Source organism: Sinocyclocheilus rhinocerous, unplaced genomic scaffold, assembly GCF_001515625.1.
Source record: "Sinocyclocheilus rhinocerous isolate Xijiao unplaced genomic scaffold, SAMN03320098_v1.1 scaffold1981, whole genome shotgun sequence".
NCBI classification, from domain to species: Eukaryota; Metazoa; Chordata; class Actinopteri; order Cypriniformes; family Cyprinidae; genus Sinocyclocheilus; species Sinocyclocheilus rhinocerous.
In genome coordinates this window covers 86,199-102,458 of record NW_015648571.1, presented here as the reverse complement: position 1 = coordinate 102,458, position 16,260 = coordinate 86,199, and the positions used below count along the sequence as shown (strand labels likewise).

Here is a 16,260-nt window from a genome sequence, read left to right as displayed (position 1 = left end):
AGGTGTTCAAACCTCTGAGCGTGAGTGAAACCCAATCTATGGGCTTTTATAATCTGAATTTTTCTGTTGAATGAGCTCGATGATAAACGTCAGAAATGTAATGGAGTGGAGGGAACCTGTCTTGAAAGAAGAGTCTCAAAGATGTAATTTGCTTCACAGAAAGCGGCACTCAATATGTCACATTATTGCTGAGGAATGTACTGGTCAGAAATTTTGTGAATGATATTTTGCTGCTCTTTGTGTGGACTTTTCATTTGTTGTAGAAGTAGTGTATCTTGGCACAGAGCATCGTCCCACATTTGATAGTATATTTCCTTCTCTGAGCTCTTGATGACTCTTTGGGCAATTGGAAGGGTAGACGACCCACCACATTCAACCCCCATCTCCATTCAGATTTATCTTCCAGAGGCCGTTGGATGAGGAAAGGAGGAGAGCTAATTCGTCAGTGATCTTCCTACTAATCCCCCGCTCTTTGCCTGAAGGCGCTCAAGCTATGCATCCTTCCCCCAGACCCAGCCCCCTAACAAATACACTCTCCCTCACGCAGACACATTCAGAGTCTGCCTCAACACGTCCAGTGGGAGAAGATGAATGTAATAGGGTAGTTTGTAGTCTGCCATGGTGGTGTCCTGGGAGGAGTGCTTTTGCACTGGCTGTGAATGAGAGCTAAAGAGTTTATTACAGTTTGGGGTTAGGTGAGGTGTGGTGAGACAGGGCGGTGACTAGTCTTTGTCTCAGGCTGTAAGAGGAGAACGGGATCTGCTGGGAGGAGTCACACTCATACAGGAACTGCAGAGAATAGATAGAGTGAGCGAATGTTAGTGTGGAATCACTCCGATCATGCTGCAGGGCAGGAGGTGCTTTCGGAGCCTTCCAACAGCCACAAGTGATCCGTCTCTCTCAGATCTTTGGGCAGGTTCTGGATACAGTTGGATTACTACTGAGGGGATACTACTCATGTGCTTTCAAGTTTGGAGACTTTGAGCAGGTTTTCAAAGCTTGAACTGAACCTGATCTGCAGCTATCAAATTTTTCAACAGTTTGGCTTCAGCTGCACGGATATTCTTTTTGTCTACCTGTGAAGTGATTCAAGTTGTGAAGTTCCCCTTTTAAATGCAAAGAATTTGTGGAATATGGGACATTTTGTTGTTCAGGATTTGCCATGGATTCTCTGTTCACTTCGACTTGTCATTATGATAAGTATGTTTTATTGTTCCACAAATTTTTGAGGGCAAATTCTATAGTTGAATAGAGTGCCTATGAATAGATTGTGCCCTCAAAAAAACAAAAGGCAGTCCCTTTTCATACTGTAAATCTACCATATAAGTGGGTTTTTATAGCTTTGAAAGATTTATACAACTATTTTAATTTTAGTCAAATTTGCTTTAAATATTACAGTTACTCTCCAAGTGTCTCCATTTCTCTCCAGTACAGGGAGATTATGATCGGCGTGTGGAAGTTTCTCAACAATCGATTGGGCATCTAGTCTAGGTAGTTAATCTTAAGAGCCCAAGAGATCAATGATGTCTTCTGTGTACAATATGTTATCAGACAAACCATTGCATGCTAGTCGATATCTCACCTCACTCTAAGTAGTGAGAATTTCTGTTAAGATGACCAGCTTTGTCCTCTCATTGAAGCCAGTGTATTCACTATATGAATTTATTGCTCATTATTTGAATTTATACAAATTCATCTAATCTGAAACAGTTCGGTTGAAAACCTCTCAATTTTGCATGCCATTAATCAGTGTCTATTGTCGGAGCCAACTGATCTCCTGAGGCATGAAAGGGAGAACAAGCATTCACTTTCTTGCAAATTGGAGAATATTTCCCTGCCACCAGCAGATACAGAAAAGATGTTGAGTTCTTTTTTATGCAAAAATAAGCTGTAATAAAGCCAGCACATTGTTGCCTGTAATTTTGTAGTTGTTATCCATCAAGAGCCACTTTGCAGCGCTGTAACTCAAGGGTCTTTCCCTGTAAAGGTGTGTGAGGTTCCCACTTAGGTGCTCACTTAAGGGTTTAGTGTTGAGGAGGAGCAGGGTTCCATGAACTCTAGAGTTCCTGAATTCCTGGATCTGCTCTACAGAGTTTAAACCTATGTGCTATCTGTTCCAGTCCTTGGCTACAACCGTGTATTGGTAGTGCATATTTAACCATATTTTTTTCTTGTTTCTTTGTCTTTGCAGTTGCTGGTAAAGTTTCCCCTACCAGTTCAGATGCCCTCTTCAGTGTCCCGGTTACTAGTACCATCTCCAGCCCACCAGAAGTTTACCTCCCTGCCAACTTTAAGCTCTCCAACACACAGTTGGCCTTCTTTCTCCAAGAGGCCCGAGTTCCACCATATGGCAGCCAACGTGGACACCCTCTTCAGCGTTCAGAAAGTTTTGTGGTCTTTCAGACCAAAGAACTGCCTGCAATCAACATCTCACTTGGACCTTTCACCCAAGACCAGACATTGTCCAAGGACCTACTGCAACCGTCAAGTCCTTTGGACATTCCTGGACGGGTGACAGTCAACTGGAAGGTCCGGGCCTTTATTGTACAGTCTAGAGTTTTTGCTAGTAACCCATTGGTTCAGGTGCTGTTCTATATCGCAGGACGGGACTGGGATGACTTCAAGATTCAGGACAAGCTTCCATGTGTGAGGCTGCATGCTTTTAGAGATGTTCGGGAGATCAAAACTTCCTGCAGGCTTCAAGGGAATCTGGCGCAGTGCTTGGCCCAACTGGATCTCCCTTCCACATGGTTTAATGTTAATGTAGCACCACTGGGTCGCAGAAAGTTCTCGGGGACAGATGGACTTGAGTTAAGTGGGGAGACCCTTCAAGTAGAGCTTTACTATACTCTCCATGATCCAGACAGCAATGATGAATGTGGGGAGAGCTACCCACGCCAAGGAGGGGCATCCAGAGGGGAGAGCTCATCCCAACAACCCCTTCTCCGTATTGGGAGCATCAGTTTGTACCAGCCCAGTCAGGAACAACTAGTGGTTGACAAACAGCTTGACAAGAACCTCTTTCTGAGGCTACCAGAGAGGCCATTAAAGCCAGGAGAGACCCTCAACATCTACCTGCTTCTGGTCCCAAATGCTACTGTGGAGCAGTTTACACTCAGGGGGGGGGGCGGTTCTAGCAGGGCTTATACTTAATAATAAGCAAATTCTTATTAAGTATAAGTTATTTCATAGCTGTTGTATACACACTGCTATTTGTGCATAGCAGTGTATATGCACCAAGTCAGGCTTTATTCCTGTGTCATTCATTGTCTCAATTTCTGCATGCTCCAGAGCTTTAAAAAAAATCTTATTGACTTCCTTACAAGGTAAAAACTGATTTCCAAGAGACGAGACACAAATCACAGAGGATCTAACTAAATCTCTAGTGTAGTGCCAGGCTTTAGGAGATTGTGAGAAGGATTCTGCTTTTCAAAATAAAGACATAATGGGTATTAATTGACATATGTTCAAATAAAATTTCTCGTGAGCTTGACCCAGTTCTTGTCGAATTAGAGCCAAGGGGATATGAGGCATATTTCTCATCTGGCCTGTGTGTTTTATTTTATTTCTCATCGTCAACAGAATAGGAGGGTTACGGTTCTTGTGTAGTACAATTATTATTTAAATCCTTGAAGGCAGAGGAAAATTAGCCTTTTTTTCCTCAGATGAGAGAAATAGGAGGGGAGGTAGGATATTAGCTGCTCTTTGAGGCATGTCGAAGGAACACTTCATAAACAGAGTCTCTCACAGAACTCACAGACTTCAATTTAGAAATTCACCATGAATTAATTAGGCTTCGAAAACTCATTAACCCCAACAGGAGCAGGCAGAGCTGTGGTGTAGCCTTAGCAAGTATAGTTCATTAAGTTTTATCTGACATAGTCTGAACTTTAGTCTTTGTATCTATGGGGTGGACTGATTTTTTTGTCTGACAGTCATTATGGGTCAGAAGACGTTGCAGTGTGTGCAGTATATTTTTATTTGGACTGTATTATTGTTAGGCTTTCTGGATTGCCACTATACTGGAGAACAAGAATGAAAAAAAATGCACTGCATTGTCATTTTTTTTATGGAAGCTGTCTTGGTATACTGACACCTAGTGGTGTGGATGCAGCATCACACTATGCCCTATTCATGGTCAGACATGATTCATTTATTCAAGGAGCAAAAAATCTCAATAACAGGAAGCTTGTTGAAATAAAGCAAGTAATATTCGTCTGGTCATATGTTCTTAACAAGAGTGTCTCAATGAGACAAATGTGGAAAAATATAACAGCTCTTATTAGGCTACTGATTATATGAGTGTACATGATTTAAACAGATTTTTCCAAAGTGCTGTTCATTTCTTTTAGTAAAACATTTTAATGAGAAAAAAAAAGTATTGAGCGCACCTTTAAAAACTCCTTTTCAGGACATATAAATCAGTATAATATGCCATATAGCCTTTAAAAGAAAAGCCTGTTCAAATTATAGAGCAGATGTGGACATATCAAAGTGATGTGTCCAGATAATGACAGAATACATTGTTGCTTGTCACTACAAGCATCATGATCCATTTTCTGAACCTAATCCTCTTAATGTTATGGCATATGTAGAGAATTATCCTTAGTTTGGAAGTGAAATCTAGGAGAGTTATCTTCATCCTGGGGCATTTTGGCAAAAAGGGCCATCAACCTGATTGATATTGTAAAGAAGCAGTTACCTAATTTCTATTCCATGTCATGAGGCAATGATTTAATACCTTTTTGCCAATCTAATATCTTCAATGAAAGTTCATCTGCAGTAGTTTTTCAGTTTGCTATGATATTAAATTCCAAACAGTAAATCTCTCTGACCTCATACTTTTATGCACTCGTATTGGAGTTTTTGTGGTCCAATATGATGGCATTAATTCTCCAAGGAAAAGCTGAAGAACAATAAAAGCTCAGGCAGAAAGAAAGGAGATGAAAGTCTGAAGTTGAGAGCTCTGAGCCAGTCAACTCAATGAGAGGTGAATTAAACTGTGCTGGGAGCCAAAAGTTGAGGGATACCAACAAAAAAGGCTATTAAAGATGTAATAAAGGAAGTCTTTAAATATTAATTAAGCTCAGCTGAAGTCACCACCCACTTCACATTCCTTCCCACCATCAGGTTCCTTTCATTGTTCTTACAGTTTAAGACATTCAACTGTTTTCATCTGTTATTTATAGAGATTGCATCTTAAAGGCATTAATCAAGGAGAAATATTACATTTTAGATCTACAGTGTTGTGAGTCATCACACAGTAAAAATGACTGGCTTACTGTTGTAGAATGATCATGAAAAACAGTGTGTTGTACATCTAGCAACTGAGAGAAAAAAAATCATAATATTTGGGTTTGCCAGGGGGCTACTTCAGAGCTGTTGAGGCAATACAAGATTGTTGTGAGTATCTTATTAGCATTTAAATGTCTTTTAAATTAAATTGAATACTTTAGTATGTGTACAATCGGTTTCCAGGAATTCAGACAAACAGATGTTGTGAGGCAAAAGCCAGTGGCAACATTCAATCATTTGCCTAGCCAGGAGGTCACAAAACAGTTCTAAATATAATGTTTTCAAGCTGAAAACAGAGCTGTTGAATTGTACGAAGACAGAATAGTTGGCATGTCACATTGGAATTTTTTTTTTCCTTTTAAGTTCCTTGGCCATAATAGTTATCAGTATATAGTTAGTTAGTGTTTATTAATATTCGTGTGAAACTACAGACATAAATCATGCTCTAAAAAGCTGTTGCTATTATTTATCTCTTCAGCCTACAGATGAAGAGATAAATACTGTCAAAACAACTGCTTAAACATACATTGAAGGGAGGCCATATTTAGGAACCAGAATATCTTAGAGACGTGGAGATGGACTCCATGCATTTGAGCCAGTAAGCAACTACCCTCAACTCCTTAGTAACCACCAAGCAGCACCATAGCAACAACCCAAAATAGCCTAGATACTGCATAGCAACATTTTGAACACTTTAACAAAGCCAAAGCATTGTGGCGGTGAGATTGCACTTTTAATTCAGAAAGTGTGTAGGCTAAATCGAGTTCTGATCGCATTAGTTTTGGACCTTTTTGTCAACCCATGAAAACAAATTGCATCCACAAATCACATAAGGATTTAATTAGCAAACAGTGAAGTAATAATGGAAAAATAACATGCCTAACCTTTATCAACACTTCATGCCATCTAAATGGTTCAAAGTGATTGCCTAGCTTATCCTTTGCATACATATACAACCCTGTAAGGCCTGACATCTGAAAGATAGTCAGAAAAATCTATCATTTTGAAATGGAACAGGTTACTCAATTCAATGATGATTGAGAGATGTAGAAACAAATGTTCCTCAAAAGCCTGATGTATAATTTTTGAAACTCATATTTTAAGAATATTTTTGATGTATAATCAAGTAAACCTAAGTTGCTTCAGTCTAGTAAGTGTTCATCTTGAAATGCATTCTAAACATAAAACATACATATACTAAAATACCTTTTACTTGCTAAAAAAGTATAAACTATCACTCAGACACTGTGCAGTAGATTGTGTACAACAGGTTTTGCAGCAAAGTTTGATCACGTTGATGATTTAGAGGCCTCAGAAATTTGCATATCAAAAATTATACATTTATTGGGTTAATGAATTCTGTTATCATAGTCGTTTGATCATGGCAGTATGCTGAAGATGAAACAATGTTTTCTGCATGTCTTTGTCATTGTTATCTTACCTCTTAGAGATTTCATAAATTATTTTCAAGAACTAGCATCCATTGTCTGAATATGCCAGAAATTATAGAGATGTTAACATTATCCTAATGAGAGGGCACTGACCGCATGTTTCAGCTACAGCTCACATTCATCTATGACAAGATAAATGGTAGTATATGAGAGAACAGTAACTTTTAAAGGTACACAAGCATGCCATTAGAGACAACAGAACAGCTGCAAGACACAAAACAATCCATGAGTTATCATGATGTTTGTAGCAGAGGGTGAAGGTTATGAAAGCACATATATTCCAATTACTCCGAGAGAGGTTTAATCCTCTCAAAAAACTACATTGCCTGAAGGTAGTGTATCGTCGCCCTGTGCTCTATAGCTCATTGTGTTCAGTGAACCCTATTCTCCCCACGTTTCTTATAGGATGTGTCATCGCTGTCCCCACATCTGATTGGGTGACTCAACGGGGTGTCACCTCAACGCTGCTATGCTCTGCTGGTCAGCCACATCTGGCCGCGTCACACTCGCTCTCATCAATGAAGGAATGTGCCCACAATGCCCCATTCCACGCCCTGCTGACATTAGCCACTGCTGACTGCCCCCATCTTCTCATATCTTTATAGCCATCACTTTGTTTTTTACATCTGCCATAATATAGTTTAATTAAATGCACCACCTGTGCAAGCGTTCACCTCAAGCTTGTTGTTATTTGTGCCTTATGAGGAAACATTTAGCAACAGATATTTAGCATTGAGGAAGCGACTTTGCTTCACGTGATTGAAAGTAGTTAAGCAACAGGCAAGTGGTTGGCTACATTTACAAGCTGTTAACCACTATATTGAAGCTATTTAAACAAGCAGTATAGTGTATTTAATAATAATTCTAAGTAATTATGTATTCTACTTAAAATATATAAATTTCATATAATGAAATTAATCAGGCCGATATTTATTTGGCTTAAAAACAGTGAGGGTTTTTCAAATGAATTAATCAATCTTGAGTGGTAGCATTAAACTTGACCAGATAATTTAAAAATGTTTGACTGTGAAATGTTTGATCAAAAAATATAATAAATTAAAATATAATAATTTAGTCCACTTAAACCCAGCCCATCCACATATGCAACACATCCACATTTTAAAATCCAATCAACAAATGACAGATAGAAGCAAGTCCCAGCCGTACATTTTGTTTTTTTCCATAATCCAGTACAGTGCTGTGTTCACAATGAGATAATGAGGTTGTAAAGCAGGGGTGTCCAATCCTGCTCCTGGAGGGCCACTGTTCTGCAGAGTTCAGCTCCAACCGCAATCAATCACACCTGAATTAGCTGATCAAGGTCTTATGCTGCATTCCAGACAACTCGAAATTCAGATGTTTTCTACCTCCTACTTGGAAATAAGGTCTAGAATGCCGTTTGAAGTCGGACATCCGACCTGTGAATTCGGGGCAGATCGATCAACCCCGACCTCAGCGAGACGCATCATTTGACGTCACTGCATCCAACGAGCATAGTGTGTAGCTACCTTGTCGAACTTAAAAACATTACACATTAGGTTTATAAAATGATACCTTCATTTTTTATTTTCGTCTGCTGTTTTTAAAACGAACGACAGCATTTATATATTTTTTTCTGTTTTTGCCATAATTGACACAAAAACACGAAATGTTCTCGTGTCATGGCGACATCATGAGGTCGATATGTTAACATGGCGTGTGATTGACTGGAACTCTGGGGTTGGAGGTATATACATACATACATATATATATATATATATATATATATATATATATTAGGCTATTATATAGTATTATAATAGCATTATATACTGGTTCAACACATTATATTGTGTTTTTTTTTTGTCACAGATCTGACTATTTTTTCGGATAAGCAAGAAAAAAAATATTTAAAGCACAGAGAATGACAATGCCGTGAAGGGTTTTTGACATAGGCTCATTTTATGTGTATGTAGCCTATACGCAACTTGGTATTTCCGCACTGTCTGAAACACGTCTCTATGCTTGTGCGCGCTTTGATTGTGTACGAGAACAGCGCGTGAGTAACAAATTGAACTCTCTTTCGTTTCTTCTTCTTGTGGTTTAAAATTTCTTGTACTTGTAAATTGGCAAATTAATCTGCGAATCGCGTGCGTGCCGAACGGTAGGGTCTCATCCGTACGTATTATAAATCAACTGTGATCCGTTTAACTCCTAATATGTGACAGATCAGAGCAATCTTTCATTTACTTATTTAACATGAAATTGTCAAACTGCTACTACATATCAATTGCATACAAAGAAAATACAGAATAATTAGAACAATCATTAACATAAATGAATAAAAGAATGTCATATCTATACACATTTTTCGCAGAACGTTCTTGCGACCCGGTAGCAATTCTTCCACAGCCCGGTAGTGGGTCGCGACCCGGTGGTTGGGGACCTCTGCTTTCTTCTTCTTGTGGTTTAAAATTTCTTGTACTTGTAAATTGGCAAATTAATCTGCGAATCACGCACGTGCCGAACGGTAGGGTCTCATCCGTACGTATTACGGATCAACTGCGATCCGTTTAACTCCTAATATGTGACAGATCAGAGCAATCTTTCATTTACTTATTTAACATGAAATTGTCAAATTGCTACTACATATCAATTGCATACAAAGAAAATACAGAATAATTAGAACAATCATTAACATAAATAAATAACAGTGTCATATCTATACACATTTTTCCCAGAACGTTCTTGCGACCCGGTAGCAATTCTTCCAAGGCCCGGTAGTGGGTCGTGACCCGGTGGTTGGGGACCTCTGCTTTAGATCATACCAAAGCCTTTTGATTTACAGTGTATCACACATTAAATTACTCAGTGAGCTTAGGGGTTTGTTAACTTAAGCAACAATTTTCAAGACCTTGATGTTTGGTAATCTAATGTGGTCTTTGGTGAAATTAATTGAGAGCTTTGCTCAAATAAAACTTGTGTAAAGCAATAGAACTGCTGTCACCTGAGGATGCCACTTAATTTTTATGTTTGCAATAGCAGTATTGGCAAAACAGTAGGGGTTACTTGCCAAGTTCTTTTGCTCATAAAACACAGCCATCTTTGCCGCCAAGGATTATATCATTACAACAAATTGGTCATGCAGCACCCTTCTGTCAAAGTCAATTGAAATCTTATTGCACTACATTTACGACATTTTCTTCCCGGCTTGGCTAAGTCTGACCAAGACAGAAGCTAAACGCTTCTCACGACACTAACCAACATATGTTTTACTGTTGTGATATGCAGAAACAGGTTTTTAAATTGACCTCATGCAAATACATCACAGTCAGATCACAGATACAGTTTCCATTTTCCCTGATACAGTTTCAGATATGCAACCACAGACATGAAAGTTAGCTGGTTAAAGTACACTATTAATAGTGTACTTTACACTGTAATATACTGTGCATGTGACCAGCAGCAACTTCACTGTTGTATATCGAAGCCACAAATAGGTCCACTCTTGGGGACCCTTCTAAATCATAAAATGACAAATTGGACACCCTATGGTCTTGTGGACCATGGACATGTACAATCAGAAGTTAAGGAAACAAGTAATAATGCAATTGTAAAGGGCTAATGCTAACTGTGCTGTTTCACAAAGAATAGAGTTTAATGACCCCATCTTTTTAGCTGGTTAGTCAGGAAGAATAGCTGGCCACAAACCTAAAAAAAAAAGCCAGCTCGGCACTGCTGAGAGAACTTCTTAGGCTGGTTTGAGATTATATTAAAATGGGAGTTTTGTAATGTTTAGTCCATGTGTGTTAGCTTTGATGTCATCTACATTGCTAATATATATATACTGTATACACACACACACACAGTATATATATATATATATATATATATGTATACTGTATATATGTATATGCATGTATGTATGTATGTATGTATGTATGTAAAATTAGCTAGATTATACACGTTTACAATTCAATATTTTTTTCCAGGAAAAATACTTCTTCCACTCCAATTTCCTTTTTCAACAGGAAATATGGTAACACAGGAAAGAACTGTGCTTTACAAGTAATTTAATGGGCTCTTTAAAGAGCGAACTAAATAAAGACAAATTTTGTGTGTTGAAAGCTTTAAGGCCCCAATATACTCACAGCAAAGTTCTTTTTCGTTCTTCGTTTAGGGGTAAAATGAAATTCGAATTACGTGAGCAGCGATATACTGTTAGCGAACATGCCGACGCCACCCCCACTGCTGAAAGCATTGTTTAGATGAATATGTACGCTTTCCTCTGAGTAACAAAATAAACACAACAAAAATGAGAAAACAGCATGCATTTTTTTTATAGAAAGCATAAGAAAAGCGTCTGATCATAGCAACATGGGTATGTTAGTATGAGCTCTGCAAAGTAGCACTCCATTAAAGTCACGTCATGTTTATTTATGGCATTTTGTTCAATAGATTGCTTAAAAGCAAGCAGCTTTACAGTATCAGTGTCTCATTTAATCAGAAGCACAACTTAATTGTGATCTTACCTGGACAGACTCAACAGACGAAATGAGCCAGAAAAGAGTTGCACATGAAAGAAAGTGGGGCCTCAGCGCACACCTCCTATTATGTTATCGTCACAGACCAGTGGTAGTACGAAGGTGTTTTGCAGCTGGAGTGAACTTTTCCGGAGAGTTTGCTTTGGTAAGCCATTTCAAACGTACAAAACAAACTTCATTTTGGCATGATTTTGTTCTAAATGATGTCACATCAGTTCGTTCTTTGATTTAGTTTGAAGTACTCTATATCGGGGCCTTTAGCTTACCAAGGAAGTGGCCAGAGAGTAGATTCATAATAGCTATAAAGAAACACTTCAATACTGCAGTGAATTTTGGCATGTGTTTATGTACTGCAATCAAGCTGTTATTCTGACTGCAAAGTGCGAACCTTCTTAAAGAACACTTCCTGTTGAATAATTGGTTAATCTGTCATGAAATTGATATTACACAAATCTAGTGTTGTATATCCAGTAACTTTATTTCAGTATCACTGAAGAATTCCATTAATCTCTGCTGCATTCTGACAGTGAGAGGTGTACAAATGAACTACTGTGCTTAAAGGTTAAAGTGTGTAAATGTAACTTTCTCGTTTTCCAGTTTAATATGCAGGCAACTATAACAAACTATAACAAAGACATCTCCCAGAAAAAGTGTAATCATTATCAAAACATTGCTCTGTTTGTTTGAGTGTCCCCACCAGCCCAACGCTGCAACTTGATGTGTACTTGCCGTTTTGTGTTGTGTCCTTGAAGTCCACAAGACCACAGGGTGTCCGATTTGACATTTTAGGTTTAGACATTTTAGGTTTTGGAAGGGTGCTCATAAGCACCCCATTGTGGCCACTATGTGCCCTTGATGTACCCTTTTGCCAATGCCAATGCTAGCTTCACAACGGACTTCTAACCAACAGTTTGTGCAGCATTATGTCACTGAAACGTGACCACAAGAACTTAGGGCAGTATTTGGGACAGGGCCTAAGTCTGTTGATGAACATCCTTGAATTAATACACCAAGGATACACAACAACTCACGTTAACCTCTACTTTAAAGGTGACTTTGCAAAGATTTCTCTTTGTCTAGTCTATCAGAGTAACTTCTCAATCAATAAGTCAATCAGTAAATAGTCAATCATCTCGAAAATGTGATAATTTAGTATTATTTATATACTACTATAATATTTATTAATATTTAGAATTACCTTTTTATTTTTATATTTTCAGTTTTCATTTTAATTTGAAAGTTTTATTTATTTATTTATTTATTTATTAAATATTAAAGGTGCCATAGAATGGAAAACTGTATTTAACTTGGCATAGTTGAATAATAACAGTTCTGTACATGGAAATGACATACCGTGAGCCTCAAACACCATTGTTTCCTCATTCTTATGTAAATCTTGTGCATTCAAAAGACCACTGAAAAATATGCGAATCAGAACATAACACCGACTGTGACGTTACAGTCGGGATCACTAATAGTAACGCCCCCAACGTTTGCATATACCCACCCATGTTCTAGGCCAGCCGGACCTGCACAGCCAAATCATTAGAAGTTCTGCAGGTATTGTGAAGAAACAAGCAAGGACAACAGCGAAAATTGCAGATCATGGAAATAAATGTTATGTTACAGGCTGTGCAGGGGATGTGAAGGGCAGGGATGGGTTGGTGTCTGTATTCGGAAAGGCACGGAAAGCAAATAACGTGCGTTCTAATAAAATAACGCGAGCTACTAAAGGGACATTCATTCTAGGGACAAATCCTAGGGTTGTAAATGGACATGTAAAATGTTTTGCCCTTACCTAAGCCACATACCTTCTATGTAGATGTCTTCGGTGCGGTCGGCGGGCTTGAGTGAGCCGCGGCCGGCGGGCTTGACAACGGCGCGGCCGGCGAGCTTGACAGCAGGGCGGTCCTCATACCGCGGGGAGAAAAACGGAAAAAAATAAAGACTATTCAAAACTAAAACAAAAACACGGGAAAAAACAAATATGGGCATATATCATCAAACTGGAGCACGTGCGGGAGGAAAACATAACACGAGAAATGGAACAGAGTCTGACATCCACATTTTACAATTCTTACAGTCAGTCTAGCATGCAGAAGTACTTGGCTCCCAGCAGAGAAGAGAGGGTACTGTCCCCTCCCACTCCTGGTAGTTGCTCAACATCATCTACCATTACAGCGTGAGGGACTCTGAGTACAATAGGCCGTTTCAACCCATTTTTACCTTAGCATTTTCTATCGACTGGTTTCTTAGGCTCCCTGAAGCTATTTCATTTTCATGTTTTTGATCTTGCGTTTTTGTGCAGATCAATAAAATCTCAAAAGAAGCCTTCTAAGCCCCCAACCCCCCTTCTCGCAAGCTCTCACACTAGAAGAAGTGGTCTGTGCCTCCGATGTCTTTACAACAATTGTTTTTTCTTCAATATGTCAAGAGGATCCAAGGTACAAATTTCTGGGTGCTGTTACAAAATACTTTCAGTCATTTTAGCAACTATTCAAGCTCATTTTGCTGTCACACAGATGACATAAAATTGTGCATATAATTTATCCTCTATTCTGTTCTGTTGACACAAACAATAGCATGGTCAGAAGGCCACTGGCTGACACTGATATTGATTCCAGTGTGCACATGCCACGTTTCGCAGTGCCAAGGATTGCCTATTGACTGAGCGTCCAAATCATTACCTGTACCGGCAGATAGATCCCGCAAATTAATTATCTTATATGAATACTAGACTGTGCCGGTGTGCAGTGGTGTGTATGTGTGTGTGGGTATATGCTAATATCAGACGGGGGTGGATGCATGCTAAAGGTGACATTATAAATGCATTTTCCCTCCTAGTGTTGGCACGTAGTCTAAAAACTAATGCAAATATATTGAGATCTCCGGTTACATGCCTGTGCTAATGACACTCTTGAACTCGGCCCCCTTATTGGATTAGCGTTAGAAACGCCTGTGTGATAAATGCTCTCTGCTGTGCGCTGTAGATGGTTGTCATTGAGCCGAGATGGTTGGATATTTATATATGTCTCTGAGCTGGTCTCTTTATTAGCCAATTATCAAAGACTGAAAGGTCACACAGTTTTTTGTATTCTGCTGTAGTGCTTGTCGAAAGGGCATGTTTATTAGAAAGCCTGTGGTAGTTGTTTGCTTATGTTAAGAAAAGATCACTTCGGTTTTTCCGGTGATTACCATGGTGTTACTCTATGCCAAGCCATCCAGTTGGTACTTGTACCACTGCAGGATATTTTTTTTCATGATTGAATTCATTATGACTCGTTGGAGGCCCACACAGAAGCCATTCCCTCGAACTCTGCAGAATTGTGACGCTAATCGTTCAAAGTTCTCTACATTGTCCTCCTTTTCTGTTTGTTTGGTATATATTGTAACATCTAATTATGCTTCCATCTACTAATTATTAACATATTGGCTGTTTATTAGTACTTATAAAGCACATATTCTGCATGACCATATTCTGCATCCCTAATCCTACCCAATACCTAAACTTAACAACTACCTTACTAACTATTAATAAGCAGCAAATTAGGAGTTTATTGAGGCAAAAATTATAGTTAATGGTTTGTTAATAGCGAGGATTGGACCTAAAAATAAAGTGTGGCCAGTTATGTTTCCACTCAATGGCTAGAAAACTGTACACACATACATAAACATTTTTGTGTCTGCGGTTGCTCAGTGTTGACCTTCGTGAATGCAGGCAGAATATGCATACAGCATCTCTAAGTGTGCATCCTCTCAGCAACAAATTTTATCTTGGATCATTAAATTTCTTTCTGAAAAGTGCTTATTTTGTGCCACAGATAATTGATGAATGTTGTTCATTAACTTTTTAATTGTTCCGTCATGACACATAACATATGACATTTAAAGGACACACAAAATGGATAAAAATGCAACACTTTGTAAATTTCTGGTGTTTCTCTTTCTGGTTATTTAAAGTGCCCAAGAATGATGCAAAAAGAATCTTTAAATACCCCCTGACTCTCCAACTAGGGTCCTGCTAGTGAATCTGGGCCATTTCCACCACTTGAGAGGCATGATTATAAAGTAGCTATATGTGTTACAGTAGTGAAGGTTTCTGATTTGATTTGTATTAGTCTTGGATGAGATTACAGTGGTGATATCATGTGCTGTTGCATCGTCTATTGGTGTAGTGAGTATCAGTTTAAACTGCAGACAGTGTATGAGACTAAAAGGGAAGTAATTGGAGTACATTACAGTAATTACTCTGACACTGACATACTGTCCTGCTGTCTGAACAGCTGTACTCAGACAGGTCCTTCCTTCCACTGTGTCCTCTTAATACAGACACGTGCAATCCTCAGGGTGATTCGCCTGGGGCCCAGAGATAAAGGCAGTCTTATGTGCAGCAGTGTTAACAAAAGAGTCAGGACTTACACCCCGGGCTCTGGGCACCACTGCATGTTCCCTCATACACACAGATAAGTTGGTGTACACACACACACAAATTACACGTTTATCATTTACCTGTTAAAATAAGCACATTACGTAGGTGTGGCCTCTTTTGGACCATGGGTTATCTCACTGCATATAGGGCAGATTAATGTAAAAATAGTAATATAATAGAATTGCAATAAAAAATATTTTAAGGCATAATAACACTTGTAAATGTGTTACTGTGTACAACTGTCACGGGTTGCTACTGTGAGGAGCACAGAGCGAGGACAAGGAAGATAACCAAATAAGGGCAAGGAAGGCACATGGGGAGCAAAACACGCAAAAAACAAGGAACAAAGTCTGACATAACTCCCCGATGGGCGCTCTGGAGGCCTCTAGGAGCAGGGTTCCAGGACGGAAGGCCTCCAGGGCGGCGCCTGTTCCGGGACCCATGGCGGATCTGGCAGTTCGGGGCGCCATGGCGAAGCAGGCAGACTAGGAGGCCATGGCGGAGCAGGCAGACTAGGAGGCCACAGAGGAGCAGGCAGACTAGGAGGCCATGGTGGAGCAGG

General features: G+C 39.2%; 2 protein-coding genes across 2 annotated transcripts in view; both read left to right on the top strand.

Annotated features, from left to right (window-relative positions):
- The first annotated feature begins 800 nt into the window (after positions 1-800).
- On the top strand, positions 801-3,153 carry LOC107709918 (transmembrane protein 132E-like). The gene is made up of 2 exons (XM_016514584.1): positions 801-1,200; positions 2,192-3,153. The coding sequence occupies exons 1-2, from the start codon at positions 1,134-1,136 to the stop codon at positions 3,151-3,153; spliced, it is 1,029 nt and encodes a 342-aa protein (XP_016370070.1). The 5' UTR covers positions 801-1,133.
- Positions 3,154-13,311: 10,158 nt separating this feature from the next.
- LOC107709916 (transmembrane protein 132E) overlaps positions 13,312-16,260 on the top strand; it is a 73,249-nt gene continuing 70,300 nt past the window's right edge. The window contains exon 1 of the mRNA XM_016514583.1: positions 13,312-13,451. Coding sequence (XP_016370069.1) covers positions 13,312-13,451 — 140 coding nt within the window. The remainder of the gene's footprint in view (positions 13,452-16,260) is intronic.